The sequence below is a fragment of the Lynx rufus genome, unplaced genomic scaffold, assembly GCF_022079265.1.
Source record: "Lynx rufus isolate CCGP_SWC_20201006 ecotype Redwood Valley unplaced genomic scaffold, mLynRuf1.p SCAF_1, whole genome shotgun sequence".
NCBI classification, from domain to species: domain Eukaryota; kingdom Metazoa; phylum Chordata; class Mammalia; order Carnivora; family Felidae; genus Lynx; species Lynx rufus.
This window is the reverse complement of record NW_025814823.1, coordinates 102,658,953-102,673,675: the sequence shown is the minus strand read 5'-3', so window position 1 is coordinate 102,673,675 and position 14,723 is coordinate 102,658,953. Positions and strand designations below refer to the sequence as shown.

Genomic DNA, 14,723 nt, shown 5'->3' with positions numbered 1-14,723 from the left:
TTTAAGTAAAATGAGGCACAGGCTTGTTTGCCGAGTGGAGTGGGAAAGGCATTTTGATTTGCTGGCCTAATTAAAAAATGATAAAGGATTAAAGGTAAGCAATGTCTGTGTGTGTGTGTGTGTATGTATATTTATTTATTTTTCTCGACAATCAACTGTTAAAAGGGGCTGATCCCTTTAAAAACCGTTTTAACTGATCTTTGTCAAACACACACTCATTTGCGGTCATTGAGGCCACCTTGGCGCAGACTACTTAAAGTGCATGTCTTAATCAGTTTCCCTGTACAGTCAGTGGCACCATATTTAACAGATTGAGCAAGTCTGTGACCTAGGAATACGGTAGAATTGTTTACATGTAATTTTTTTTCCCTCAAAAGGCAGGTATTCAGCCTTTTTTTTTTTTTAAGCACTGTCTTTTTATAGAGAAATGCTCTTAAAGACGTGTGTGTGTATTTCAAAAATAAAATTGTATAAACTGTTGGGGAAGAGACGGTATGTGTTTGCTGGGGGGGGGGGGGGTAGTTATTGGTTGTTTTTCCTGTTCCTTACTGGGAACAAAAAACTGATTGCCCGGACAATTTGTAAAAAGAAGTCATAAAATTAGAAATAAGGAAAATTTAGAAACATAATTCTGAAACTAGCCTCAAGAGGACTTCCAGGGTCTGGTCTTTGAAATTGCAAGATCTAGGACGCGTTTAGGGATGTTTAAAGCTGTGTTCCTCCCTCTTGTCTGAGTGTTTAGGCTGTGTTTCTGGGGTTGAGATATCACATGTATGAAAAAAAAAATCCTAAACTCTTTTTTTTTTTTTTTTTTAAAAACCTTTCTGGACTTGACTCAGATCTTTAAGATATTTTAATGCCTTAAAAAGAGTGATTATCCTTGTGCTGTTGATAAAGGGATTTTTTTTTTTTTAAAGCTACTGTAAGATGCTTACTATCACGGGTAAGTTTTTTGGGCTTGGTTATTTTCTTTTAAACCTGGTACTGGACTGTGGAGACAATATAGGAGCCACCTTCCTCTCCAATTTTCCCTGTACCCCTTACTGACTCCCCAGTATTAATCGTTTTTTATTCTGGTAACACCCAGACAAGAAATATCCGACTTTTCCCCCCTTCACAGGAAAAGGTGGACCGGGACTAAAGGGTGTAAAATCCCTGGACACATTCCTGGGGCAGGAAAAAGAAGAGGAAGATTAGAAGATTTTTTTTTTTTTTTTTTTTTTTTTAAGAGAAAGCCCAGCGGAGCTAAACGGATGTCCCCTCATCTCCAAAGGAAAGTTCATCGGATTTTTATACTAGAGAGCTCATCTTCAGGATGTCAGTGAACATTTCTACTGCAGGAAAAGGTGTGGATCCAAATACGGTTGATGCTTATGACAGTGGTGATGATTGGGAAATCGGGGTTGGAAATTTAATAATCGATTTGGACGCTGATTTGGAGAAGGACAGACAGAAATTTGAGATGAATAATTCCACCAACACGCCTAGCAGCAGCAACTCGAAGGATTGCGGAGGTCTGGCCTCCAGCGGGGCCGGTGCTACCGCAGCCTTAGCTGATGGCCTAAAATTTGCTTCTGTTCAGCCTTCTGCTCCCCAGGGGAATTCACACAAAGAGACCAGCAAATCAAAAGTGAAAAGGAGTAAAACTTCTAAGGATGCTAATAAATCTCTGCCTTCTGCTGCCTTGTATGGGATTCCCGAGATCAGCAGCACTGGCAAGAGGCAGGAAGTCCAAGGGCGCCCTGGAGAGGCAACTGGCATGAATTCAGCGCTGGGTCAAAGTGTGAGCAGCGGCGGCGTCAGCAACCCAAACGGCAATAGTACCGGCACCGGCACCTCCGCGGCCACCGCGGGGGCGGCCTCCTGTGGGAAAAGCAAAGAGGAGAAGGCAGGTAAAAGCCAGAGCAGCCGAGGTGCCAAGCGGGATAAGGATGCGGGGAAATCCAGGAAGGACAAGCACGACCTGCTTCAGGGCCACCAGAATGGCAGTGGCGGCCAGGCCCCTTCCGGGGGGCACCTCTATGGCTTTGGGGCCAAGAGCAATGGAGGTGGCGCGAGCCCCTTCCACTGCGGGGGCGCTGGGAGTGGCAGCGGCGCGGCTGCAGGGGAAGTTAGCAAAAGTGCCCCGGATTCAGGGCTCATGGGAAACTCTATGTTGTTAAAGAAGGAAGAGGAGGAGGAGGAGAGCCACAGGCGAATCAAGAAACTGAAAACCGAGAAGGTAGGATAAAGTCGCCTTCCTCGACTTCCCACTTTCCTCTTTGTGTGCATTTGTGTGGGGGTGTGTGTGTGTGTGTTTGGGGGTGGGGTGTCCTCTGTGTGCCTTAACACATCCTATTCGTGCTTTCTGGTTCTTTGTGAGATTTCTGTCCTCTGCATCCTTTCCACGAAAATTTGGAATGGGGGAGCTTCCTTGGGTGCACGGTTTTAGCTCTTGCTTCTGCTGCTGCTGCTGCTTGTGGTGCTGAGTGTTCGGGTCCCCGGGTGGGAGGGCCTGGGTGTTCCTAAAGTGCCTTTTACCCTGCAGAAGGGCTTCTGGCCAGTCAGCCAGTTGTGGTGTGCTTTTAATAGAAAACCTGCTCATGTACCCACTTGACTCCTGTCCTGGTTTCTCGCCCAAGGAGAGCTGTCTTACGTGTGAATATACGCGCCCTAGTATTTCTGGTAGTGTGTCCTTAGGGGCAGGGTTCACGGTCCCTCCCTGGGGAGGTAGGTCGAGGATTCTCACTTACACTCCTCCCTCAACCTGTTTATTTTTATTATTTTTTTTTTCCGTTACTTTCTCCAACATAGTTCTGTCAAAGGGCATCAGCCTTGCATGGGTTCCTCTCATTGGTCCTGGGTTAAACCCCAGCTCGGTGCCCCTGTGTTGTCAGTTGCTTCGCGGTGTAGAATGACTGGAATGTTTTTGGTGGCTTTTAGGACTGTACCCTGGTGCCCTGGCCCAGTTCTTAGCTGGAGATATGAGTGTTCTCCTTTGGATTTCTGGCTTGCCTAGGGAGTAGTGGGGAGGCTGGTGAAGACAAGTGAAAAAAAAAGGCTTGGCGGATTGGTGCTCCTGAAATGTGATAACGGCCAGAGGAGAGGAGAATTTGGGGTCGCATTTGAGCAAAAGTCTGGTTAGACACTGCCTTTGGAAAACTTGCCCCCAGGGCTGTGCCATTCGGTGCTGGGGGCCTGTGACTTACTGGTCTGGTGACGGTGGTGCGTTGGACTGAAAGTGCTCTGTCCACCCTGCAGGTTGGGAGAGAGCTGGGGGTGTGAGTAATGTTTCTGTAAAATCGGTCTTTAATCCTGCCGGTAGTGCTTTGCAGAAGCAAAAATTCATATCCTGTGATTTATGGCGTGGCTGTTTGGAAACGTGCTTCTTAAATACTTTGGTGTATTTGCCATGTCTAACTTGATCCGAACTGTGAGATGTCTTTGGGTGATTCTTTCCGTGTACAGTTATTCGCTGCTCTGTCCTCAAACCTTTCAATTTTTGTTTTCGTGTGTTGAAGACTTTAACGATGGGAGCACAGGAAGAAAGTTCTGATTTTATGATTTGAGCAGTTGTTGAAGGTCCATCAAAGTGTAGATAATGCCAGCATCCCCAAAAGCCTGCGAACGCTTCTTTGATTCCAGTGCCTTTGGGCAGACAGCATTTTACAGTGATGACTTGAAATGCATTTTTAAAAATCCCAGGTTTCGATACTTCCATTTCACTGCGTAGTTGCATGTAATTTCTGCTAAAAGGCGTTCTGAAATCTTATTACTTAGTACAGTAGGGCATTTACTTTTGTTGCCAATAGTCTTCCAATTGCAGTTATAATCTGCTCTAACTATCTAGATGAATTGCCCTAATCCAGTGCTCACAATGGCTGTGGTTAAGGAGTCAGAACCATTTGATTGGATTCACTGCTGCCTGGAATGTGGGAGGTACTGCCCTTTTGCATTCCCCTTAGCCTTTTAATCTTCCAGCCAAATGTTCACATTCAACAATTTTGTTTAGCTGGCAGTCGGAACATTTCTGTATCTCAAAGGCTGCTGTCATGGCAACTGAGATTAGAGCACGGTGTCGGTTCTCCAGTTTTTGTGTTCTTTTCACTTTCCAGTCACAGAGGAAACTGGATGAAGAATGGAAGAATTAAATTATTCATATACGTGCAACTCATCTGGAGTCGGGAGCAGTATAAATGCGATAATGTGAATTACATAAATGAAGAGCAAACAAGTCGTGATGGGGCTGGGGGTGGAGGAGGGGAGAGAGCACAGCGCCTTTAGATTCACTCCACCGCCCGCCGCCAACTGGAGCCCCCGGTGTTGGCACAGGGACCCCTCAGGGATGGCTCCGAGGGGCTCGAATCCTGCAGTCTTGGCCATTCTCTGTCCAGCAGGGAGGTGTTGGCTCAGGGACACGGGTCCTTAGGTTTTCCTCCCTACTCCCCCCCCCCCCCAAGAATGCTTGCCTCCTCAGCACCCAGAGATGGCACTCTCTCGGACAGATGTCACCCAGGGAAGTCGCTCTGATCCCACCAACTCGTGGATGGGAAAATGAGACCCCAGTTTAGGGACGACTTCCTAATGATAGGAGGATCCTCCGTTTAGGAGGTGAAAGATTTAGTAGGACATGCTTTACCTGACCAAGTATTTCAGCACCGAGGCATCTTTGAGAAAGGTTTCTTTTGACATTTTGTAGAATGTTTTCATCTCAGCCTGGCTTGATTTTCGGGGTTCGTGAGGAGTAAGTGCCTCAAGAGTGAAAATGATTAATTTCCAGCAATCAGATGTGGCTCACGAGGGGCCAAGTGTGGAACACCAAAGGAGGGGTGTATGTGTGCGCTTTTCTCTTCTGTGTGTGTGTGGGGGGGGGTTGTTTTTCCTGGTTGAAAGGTTTCACAGGAGATTCATAAGACTTGCTGTCACCGGTTAATTTTCACAGCATGCTTAAATGTCTATTTTTGGGCTGTTTATTCTGTTTCTACACTACACAAAGTCATGTAAAACATGATAAATTGGACCTTATGAAACCTAATTAAATCAATGAGTGTTCTGCTCCTTTATGTGGAAACCACAAGTATGTTGTAAAAGTCGCCACTCCCTTAATACGTGAGCAAAATCAAAACATGCCATAATTCTAAGATGTTTGAGCTATATTTCTAGAGCCCATTTTGTGGTTAAGCCACCAGTGACATGTCTGAATAAGTACATTTGACGGGTTGGCTTTGGGTTGTTAAAACCTGCTTCTCCACCTTACCCCCCCCCCTTCTTTGGAAGCATAATGGCCTGTATTAAGGCTCTTCTGCATGTATCCTCCTTAGCCGTCTTACAGTTTTGACTTATCAGACACAGGCATTCGGCCGGGGCTAAACAGGGTACATGGTTTTGTTTGATCGCCGGAAAATTCAAAACTACACAGAAGAATTCTTAAAAATACCCAATACCTCAATAGACATGAAAGGCACAGGAGATCTTACAGTTGTGTCTCAGGGTTCTGACGACTCAGTACATATTCAGAAAAGAGAATTACTTCTCTGATATCCTATTGCTTTCATTAAGATGGTCCTTAACAGCCTAAAAGGTGGTGTCGACAAATGGACCTGTCTGTAAGGGATATCATTCATTTTATTTTATTCTCTTGTAGAAGCCTTTTACACTTCACTAGGGAATTCTGGCACATTTTCTAAGTGAGCGTGAGCAGTTGAAGAACGTATTTTGATGAATGAGTTTTGGGGACAATATGCGTCCCCCCCTCTGCCCCCAAAGCTAGTGCCCCCTACAAATTCTGCTTAGAGAGTGCAGTTTATCTACTGTGAAATAAAAGGGCAGAAAGGTCACTTGCCGTAATTAAAGAACAAAGTCTATTGTTGTCGGACAGCAAACTGTTTGGAAAGCCACAGAAGGGGTTTAGCGGTTAAAAACGTTGGTAACTAAGGGTGGCTCCCAGTGTGGATCCCGCCCCTTACTTTTCTATAAGCTGCCTCTGAGGGTGACAGGGCTTTTTGAGGTGGGTGCAGAGGCCATCCTTTCCCCAAGCAAATACTCTGGGAGAACCCAAGGAACTTGGGGGCGTTTGTGTGGCCGAGGCAGATCACCGAGTCCTGAGCGTACGTGGTATTGGAAATGTACCGGGTGTGCCGGAGAGATGAAAAAAACTACGCACGACGGATCAAGACTGTGCTAAAGGAGATAAATAATGTTCAGCAACTTTTAATAACTTGGCAAATGGTCTGAACAAAAAAGGGGGGGGAGAGGGGTGGGGAGTCATTGTCCAAATGTCACCAGGTTAAGAATGCTCTTCAGGTGAAATTGCTTGGCTCCGAGATGGTTTTAATTAGAGTGTTATAAAGACTTATTTTTTCCTAAGCAGCATTTTATAGTTCGTAAATGAAATGTATGCCGAAAGTGCTAAGCAGAAATCTCCCTAACCACAGAGGTGTTCAATAACCAGATTCAAACAACACGGAAAGGACCATCTGTTCTTCGTTTTCAGCTTGAAAAACAAGGATTGAATGGCCGAGATTTGCTCCAATTTTGACTGTGTCTGTGTGTGAGTGCGTGTTTTTTTAATTTAAAAAAGTTCACCTGGTACTTCATAGAAACTTGCAATTGCAGTAATACGAGGAACGCTGTGAAAACACATGTTCCTACATTTATTTTAACCAGTTCCACTTTTATTTAAAAGATTTCCAGAAGCCCAGCCATTGAACACTTTATAATGGCTATTCAGTTCCTGCAGGCAGTCACAATGAGGGGTCAGCTCTTCAAAGATCTCGCTCTTTAGTCAGTACCTGAATTATTCTGTCAATTTTCCCCCTGGAGGCCAGAGGGGTAAAGGCTCTTTCCAGGCTAACTCTGGTCAGCGTTTATCGGTTAATCTAATTGTGTGTGATAGCACTTTCCACCGGTGTTTACTGGACTAGACCTCGCTCTCCTTTAGAGCTGTATCTAGGATTGTTGATAATGGGGAAAATATTCTTTCCACGATGATAACTTTTGAGTCCTTGACTTTTAGACACTAAGCTTGGTTCTGGGTTTAGTAAGAGCCCTGGGTGAAACATTATCCGGCCTTTGTTTGAGGTCTTTTATAGAAGCTAATGACTGGGCTTGTGCCTCCCTGAGATAAATGACATTATCTCTGAGTGGGCTGACAGGAAACAGACATGTTAATGGTGAGGCTGCAGGGAAGATCTGCTCGGGTTCTGACAAAAGAGTCAAGAAGGGACCCCTGGTTGTGGTCATTAACACATAATGCATTCTTGCTCCTCCTAAGAGGCCCTTGATAATTGGAAAGCTATTTTAGCCACAAGCACTTAAATCATAAATCTACTGCTCCTAGTTCCTTTGCATTTTTAAAAGTAGGAAAGTAGCCGTGTGTGTGTGTGTGTGTGTGTGTGTGTGTGCGCGCGCGCACGCGCGTGCGTGTGTTAACAAGTGTGTGATCCGGTTTATTTTTATTTTTTTAAAGCTGGGTGGTAATGACATCTGGTAGAGCCCTATGAACTGGCTATACCAGGTGGGATCTCTCTTTGTCTTTCATCGTGCCTCAGTCATCCCTCTGTTTTAATAGACCCAAAAGAGTGGGTTGAGAAGCTAACCAGAAATCGTTTCATTACATGAAGTTTGCCTCGTGGGAGAGGGATAAAAATCTATTTTTTGGAAGTTGGGGGACAAGATTTTGCTCAGTGATTTGAATGTGATGAAACCTGCCTTTTGAAGTGTGTGTTTAAAAAGTCATGGGTATAATTGAGTTTCATTGCAGTTTCAACTCCACTTCTTGAGCGGAGATAATTGCCATGTTGCACACACGCTAGAGGTGTAGAAGAGGTGGAAGGATCATGTTATTCTATTCTTTAATATTAAGCCCTGAAAGTTTTTCATAGTAATTACCGCGGCACAACATAGTTTTGATTGCCAGCACTCTGAACTTGCCAGTGATCTGAACATCAAGGGTTTTGCTTGAATACATAAACAGTTTATTCGTAAGTTACTTGTGTAGCGTTCTTGTAGAACATGGAAGCCAGAACTAAGGAGATATTGGGCAATCCCTAGCAATATCACAGTGGCTATAAGCCTTTTTCGTTAGGATTGTTGGCCAATAAAGAGTATTCTCAATCTGTGCATTTCAGGTTATAGACAGGGAAAGAGAACAGGTGAAATCTTTCCCTCGGGAATGGCTTAGGTCATCATTTAGAGGCTAATCTACGGATCAGCTTGGTGCCCTGTAACTCGCATTTCTTAGGTGTATGTATAATTATTGAACAGCAGAATTCAGCTGAGTAAATTGAAAGATCAAATTGGCTTTATTCGGGGATTCCTGAATTGGGCAGTATTTCATCTAGCAAAAAGAAAGGAGCTCCAAAGAGCTGTAGGAAAGGGAAGGTTTTGAAAGGTGGACAGGGGGCGGGAGAAGGAAGTTTATTAGCAGAGTGCCTTCCTAAGGGGGATGGAAGGGGTCTATTGGTTTTCTCACTAGCGCTAACCAGCTAATCCCATAAATGATGGGTTAAAGGCTACATTCCTGGGAGAAGCTGAATCTACAGTTAGATTACTGGTGAGTCTTGGTTTGCTGATGGGGGGCTTAGCACAAGTGACTCCATTCTGGACCTGTTGTTTCTTTTCCAACACTTTCCCCCTTTGATTAGACTTAGCTGAACTGTGAGAGACATGATCAAACTTTAAGGTGTTGGCACCACTGCCGGAGAACCCTCTGACGTCTCCCAGTTCTTGTTGATCCTTTGGGTGGTTTTCTCGGGTCATGGCTTCGGGCTCACCAGTTTTTGCTTGGTTATTTTCTTCGGTCCTTTTCTGGCATTCCAGTCGTAGGGAGCTCATCTGCTTGGTGGTTAGCGGTTGCGAACATGCCTTTAAAGCTTCTGAGAGAAGACAGCTTGCCAGGGAGATCACTGTGATTATTGCAAGCAGGATAGTTCCCAATGCCTGGAGTGCACTTTGAAGCCATGGTCCCCACCCACCACCCAAACCAATCAAAATCGAGTAAGTCAAAGAAAGACTCCACTGACGAAAGACTCCCTTTTGAAGGCAAGTGGCCTGCTCACTGATCTTAGGTGACTGAGTTTGAACTCTGCTGCGAGAAATGTTCATTAAGGTACAACAGACACTATGGGCTGTAGCATGGGCACCTCCTTGTTTAGCTCAAGGATAAGCATGGGCTGCCCTGTTCTCAAGAATAACCTTGGCCGGAGGGTCTAAGATGTTTGGGGGACAGCTTTTGCATTAGCAGCGGATTCTGTAATACTTTCAGGAGTTAAGGATGGGTTCCTAATCATAGCCTCATATTTATTCCTAATCAGGGAAACTGAGACCTCCCAAAGGGAGCTGATTTTGAATCATGAGAGCCCCTTGGTGCAGCTGCGGCAGCCAGTAAGGTGTAAAGGTTTGTAGACCACACAGGTGTCTTTATTCTGGTTACTCTTGCCTTGTATCCCTTTCTTTGTACCGAACCAGGCTGTAAGGTTCCCTGGGTTTGGGGGTGTTAACCAGAGACGTGGAAATGGACCGTCAGGGTTAGGGAGTCTGACAAAATAGAGGAAGGGCCGATTTGTTTGGGAGACACTGAGGCAGGAGCATAGTGGTAAATCCAGCCGTTGTTTGGAGGTTGGATTATGAAAGGAGCGGCGTACCTCGATGTTGGCCGCTCAGTCGATTTGATTTTGAGGTCTCTGGCAGGGGTATGGAGTACAGGACCTGTCAGGGGGAGACTTCTTCAGCTCTGAGATGCATTGTGTATCTGAAGTTCGAGTCTCTGAAGTTTGGCTGCCAGCTGGGCAGTGAGGGGGACCTGGTCCATCCCTTCCAAAGATACTGAAGGGCAGTCTTTGTTCTTAGTGATCGCAGATCAGAAGGGTGCGAGAAAATTGCAAGCGTCAGCTGGAGTTGTAGCCAGATCATTTAAGAAACTACAAGCATTCAGGGCCTGGTCCGGTTATAGGTAAATAACGGAATCTCAAAGGCAATTAATAGAATTGGAATCTAACGTACAGATAAACGTGCAAACGTCTTTTCTCTGTACAGTTATCTCCATGTTATATACCAAAGATAATTACAGTAAAAGTAATTTGTTCGCTTTAAACTTGGTCTGATTATTTACATAAGTGTAGCAAAGGTGGTGATTGACCTGGATGCCTAGATGGCTCAGGCAGGTAAGTATCACTTGGTTTCCACTCAGATCCTGATCTCATGGTTTCGTGAGTTCGAGCCCCGAGAAGGGCTCTGTGATAGCAGTGCTGAGCCTGCTGGGGGTTCTCTCTCTCCCTCTCTGCCCCTCCCCTCCCCTCTGTCTCTCTCAAATAAATAATAAAAAAAAAATAGCGATTGACCAAAAAAGCTCTTTTTAAGACGGCTTTGCTGTCACCTTGTAAGCAAGGTACTATGCCGGTTTTTCCAAGGGGCTTTATTCTAGCTCCATAAAGTCAACGTGTTTTTTTAAAAACACTCTGGTCCTGAGTCTAAGCACACGTCTCTCGAATACAAGATTCTAGTCAAAGTCTAGGCAATATAACACAGTTTCCAATTGTGTCCTGTTACAAACAGAAGGGATTCTCATTGAACTTAAGTAAATAACTGTTTTGCTATTGAAAGAATACCCAAGAGTTTCCAAATTCTGGAGGAATGGGGGAAAGTAAATGTTTCATCTTTGTTTATAAAGGCGTACCTCACCAAAGTATTAAGCCATTAATAGCTTAAGTGAAAAAGTTCCCTCAAATCTGGAAAAATAACATTGAAGAATTAGCACTATCTCAACCAAGGTGTCGTAAAAATTATAATCATCCTCCTCCTTTCATTCAGCCCCATGCTATTAATTTTTGTTCTGCTTGAATCCGCTTTTTCCATTAGTTCTGGAAATTCTTAACCAGTTCATTTTTATGATCTTAAAGTTATCAGAAACTTGTGTTTGCCAGAGTTCTTTCTGTGAAGCCCTTAAGATGACATACCCTTTGCAGGAACACTTTTGCGGAAGCGTTTGAATAAAACAATAACTGTCTGAAAGTGAAACGACTTAAAAAATGTCCATTGGTAGGGGCGTCTGGCTGGCTCAGTCGCTAGAGCATGGGACTCTTGATTTCTGGGTCATGAGTTCAAGCCTCCTGTTGGGTGTGGAGCCTACTTAAAATAAAAACTCAAAAAAAAAGTCAATTGTTAAAGATCTGATGAGAGTTCATTATAAGGGAATTGACAAGAAAACTTGGTTGTTTCTTTGACACAGATTTTAAAATGATACCTGGAATTATGATGACAATATTATAGCAGGACATATTGGACTTTAGGAATTTTATACAGTTTCTGGAATACTACTCATATAAGTCTGTACAAATACAACGTAAAGAAGTCTTGGTATTGGGGAAGGGGAAGGGAAAAAAGAAGTCCTAAGTATTGTTTTTTATCTGACAGTGCTTCCTGTGTAATTTAACATATCAGATAAGCCTACTTAGTTTTGTTTTGTTAATGTGTATTTCTTTTTGAGAGAGAGAGACAGAGTGTGAGCGGGAGAGGGGCAGAGAGAGAGGGAGGCACAGAATCCCAAGCAGGCTCCAGGCTCTGAGCTGTCAGCACAGAGCCCGACGCGGGGCTCAAACTCACGAACTTCGAGATCATGACCTGAGTTGAAGTCGGACGCTTAACCAACTGAGCCACCCAGGTGCCCCTTGACTCAATTTTAAAAAATTTTTTTAAATGTTTCTTTACTTTTGAGAGAGAGAGAGAGAGAGAGAGAGAGAGAGTGTGTGTGAGTGGTGGAGGGGTAGAGAGAGAGGGAGACATAGAAACTGAAGTAGGCTCCAGGCTCCCAGCTGTCAGCACACAGCCCAATGCAGGATTCGAACCCACAAACTGTTAGATCATGACCTGAGAGGAAGTCAGATGCTTAACCAACTGAGCCATCCAGGTGCCCCAGATAAACTTACTTAGTTTAACAGCTCCCTTTTTCTAAGAAGGGAAAACAAATCTTTTCAGATGTTCTAGGAACCCTCTGAAAAATGTCAGTTAGTTCTAAGCCAAAAAGACTTCATTTAGGATTTTTTTCAAAAAATTTTTTTAACGTTTATTTGTTTTTGAGAGGGAGGTAGAGAGAGAGAGAGAGAGAGAGAGCTGAGAAGGGGCAGAGAGAGAGGGAGACACAGAATCTGAAGCAGGCTCCAGGCTCTGAGCTGTCAGCACAGAGCCTGACGCGGGGCTCGAACCCACAAACTGTGAGATTATGACCTGAGCCCAAGTCTGACGCTTCACAGATTGAGCCACCCAGGCACCCCCATTTAGGATTTAATTTTGGGAAGTTTGTCAAAAATATCAAAGGTGTTAAAATACGTCGTCAAGTAAGGTCTTGGGTCGCTGAAAAAATGTGGTTAAACATCTGTTTAACCATAGTGGCAGTTAAGACGTCATAGGCAGAGGTGTCTCGGTGGCTCAGTCAGTAGAGCCTGTGACTCTTGATCTCAAGGTTATGAGTTCAAGCCCACGTTGAGCATAGAGCTTACTTAAAAAAATAAGCAAATAAAATAGAGACTTTTGGGGCAAATACAGAAAGTTAAATAGTTGTATGATGTCTTACAGAACAGACCAATAGCCTAAGAAAACTTAGCAGATGAAAAAATACTAAGGTTTCGTTCTGTGTTAAGTATACTGCTGACATTAAAGCTTATTTAAAAACCATTATAACAAATGTATTCAATCTTATTTAGCTTGATCATGCATAAATTTCACAGACTTTCTTTTTTGCATATTTTATTTTTAGTAATCTCTACACCCAATGTGGGGCTTGAACCTACAACCCCAGAAATCAAGAGTACCATGCATGCTCTAATGACTGAGCCAAGCCCTGTGCCCCACAAACTTTCTTTGTTACATTCAGATTTTGTCATCTGTTTTTCCTATTTCCCCATCCTGAAATAAACACCCTCACTTGAGGACAGAATACTTTTATTTTCCTTTAACAAAATGCATCTCCATTCCTCATCTACTGCTTTTTTTACACATCCTTTCTTCGCAATACAGAGATGTTTCCCTTATTATTTCTAGTAGCTTCACTTACATAGATTAGAATTTTTAACCCTTAAAAACTTTCCATTCTCCTGAAAATGAAGAAGCAAACAATAGTGTACTCTTACACTAGCATTTCGTGGCTTGGCAAGTTCATAACTAGTCTTCCTGATTCGTAGAAATACACATTTTCTCATAGTAAATTCATTGTGGCACGAAACATGGTTACTAATAGACCCAGATATCTTCAGTTCCTCTGTAAAAGAAGCACAAAATGGATAAACTTATTTTTAGTAACGTTTCAGTGTTTAATTTGGAGATGATCTAGATATTCAGTGGACCTGACTTATCATTTAAAAAAAAAATTTTTTTTTTAACGTTTATTTATTTTTGAGACAGAGAGAGACAGAGCATAAACAGGGGAGGGGCAGAGAGAGGGAGACACAGAATCTGAAACAGGCTCCAGGCTCTGAGCTGTCAGCACAGAGCGCGACGCGGGGCTCGAACTCACGGACCGTGAGACCGTGACCTGAGCCGAAGTCGGATGCTTAACTGACCAAGCCACCCAGGTGCCCCTGACTTATTTTAACTTAGCAAGAGTAGCTAAAAAATAGTAGCCAAAAAATGTTGGAGACTAATTGCTGAAATGCTCACAGAGAAACTTTGATCTCCTTTGCATCTATTTAAATCATTTGTGCTTAACAATTACGTTTAATTACCTATGAAAATTTCATTAGGTATTAGACAAATTCAGTCATCGTCCCAAGTCATTTTTCTGGTTGACAAATTTTGTAGCAGAGATAACATGAAGTTACTTGATGAACAAACCCAGGCAGAATAAAAGTTGTACGTCTGCCGTGTATTCAGTGTTGATAACTCTAAGGCAACTTTAATTTTAATTAAACCAACAAGCTCAATCTAGTTGTCACTCACAAAAAATTATTGTAGACCACGTGGCCTTGAAAAAAAGTTGGGGTTTTTATGTTTTCTAAGGGTTTAGGGACCCTTACACAAAGACTTGAGAAAGCTAGTCTTTTCTTCTGGGTGAGGTTTTATTTCGGTTAGGGGAGAAGACCTAAAAAAAGGTTATCATGCTCTGAATAATAGCTTCCAATTTGGCCATCTACTAAAAACAAAAAAATTCTTCAAAATATCTTGTCAGTTTTCACTTTCACCCAGGATGAACAGTAAATATCTCTGGCAATAGTGAACAACCTCTTGGACATGAGAGGTGTCCCCAAAGAGAGTGCAAAACATATTTTATTTTCCTCTTTCTACTGGGTGCTACAGACATTTGGGAGACCTGACTGGTTAAGAATTTTCATCCTTAGCTGGCTTTTGTTAGTTTTCCCAGGATCCCATCTGTAGGCTTTGAGGGGGTTTAAAGTATGCACCAGAACTTGGCAAGGTTTTTCATGAATTTTCATTTTGGTTTCCCCTTGGCATTTTAAGGGGATAACACAGCAATCTACCAGAAAATTCTTGAGTTGTGGGGTGCCTGGATACCTCAGTCAGTTGCGTGTCTGCCTCTTGATTGGGGCTCAGGTCATGATCCGAGGGTTGTGGGATCCAGCCCTCTGTGGGGCTCCGTGCTGAGTGTGCAGCCTGTTGGGGATTCTCTCTCTCCTCCACTTAACGCTCTCTCTTTCCCTCTCTCAAATTAAAAAACGAAAACAAAACGGACAACCCCAAAAAACGAAAAAGAAAATTCCTGAGTGTTGTCAACCGGGAGGGGCCTGTATGGGATC

The 14,723-nt window shown here is 43.5% G+C and overlaps 1 protein-coding gene across 1 annotated transcript in view; it reads left to right on the top strand.

Moving 5' to 3' along the window:
- The first annotated feature begins 898 nt into the window (after positions 1-898).
- ZNF608 (zinc finger protein 608) overlaps positions 899-14,723 on the top strand; it is a 115,066-nt gene continuing 101,241 nt past the window's right edge. Inside the window, 1 exon segment of the mRNA XM_047083951.1 lies at positions 899-2,221. Within this exon segment, the coding sequence (XP_046939907.1) occupies positions 1,316-2,221 (906 nt within the window). The 5' untranslated portion in view covers positions 899-1,315.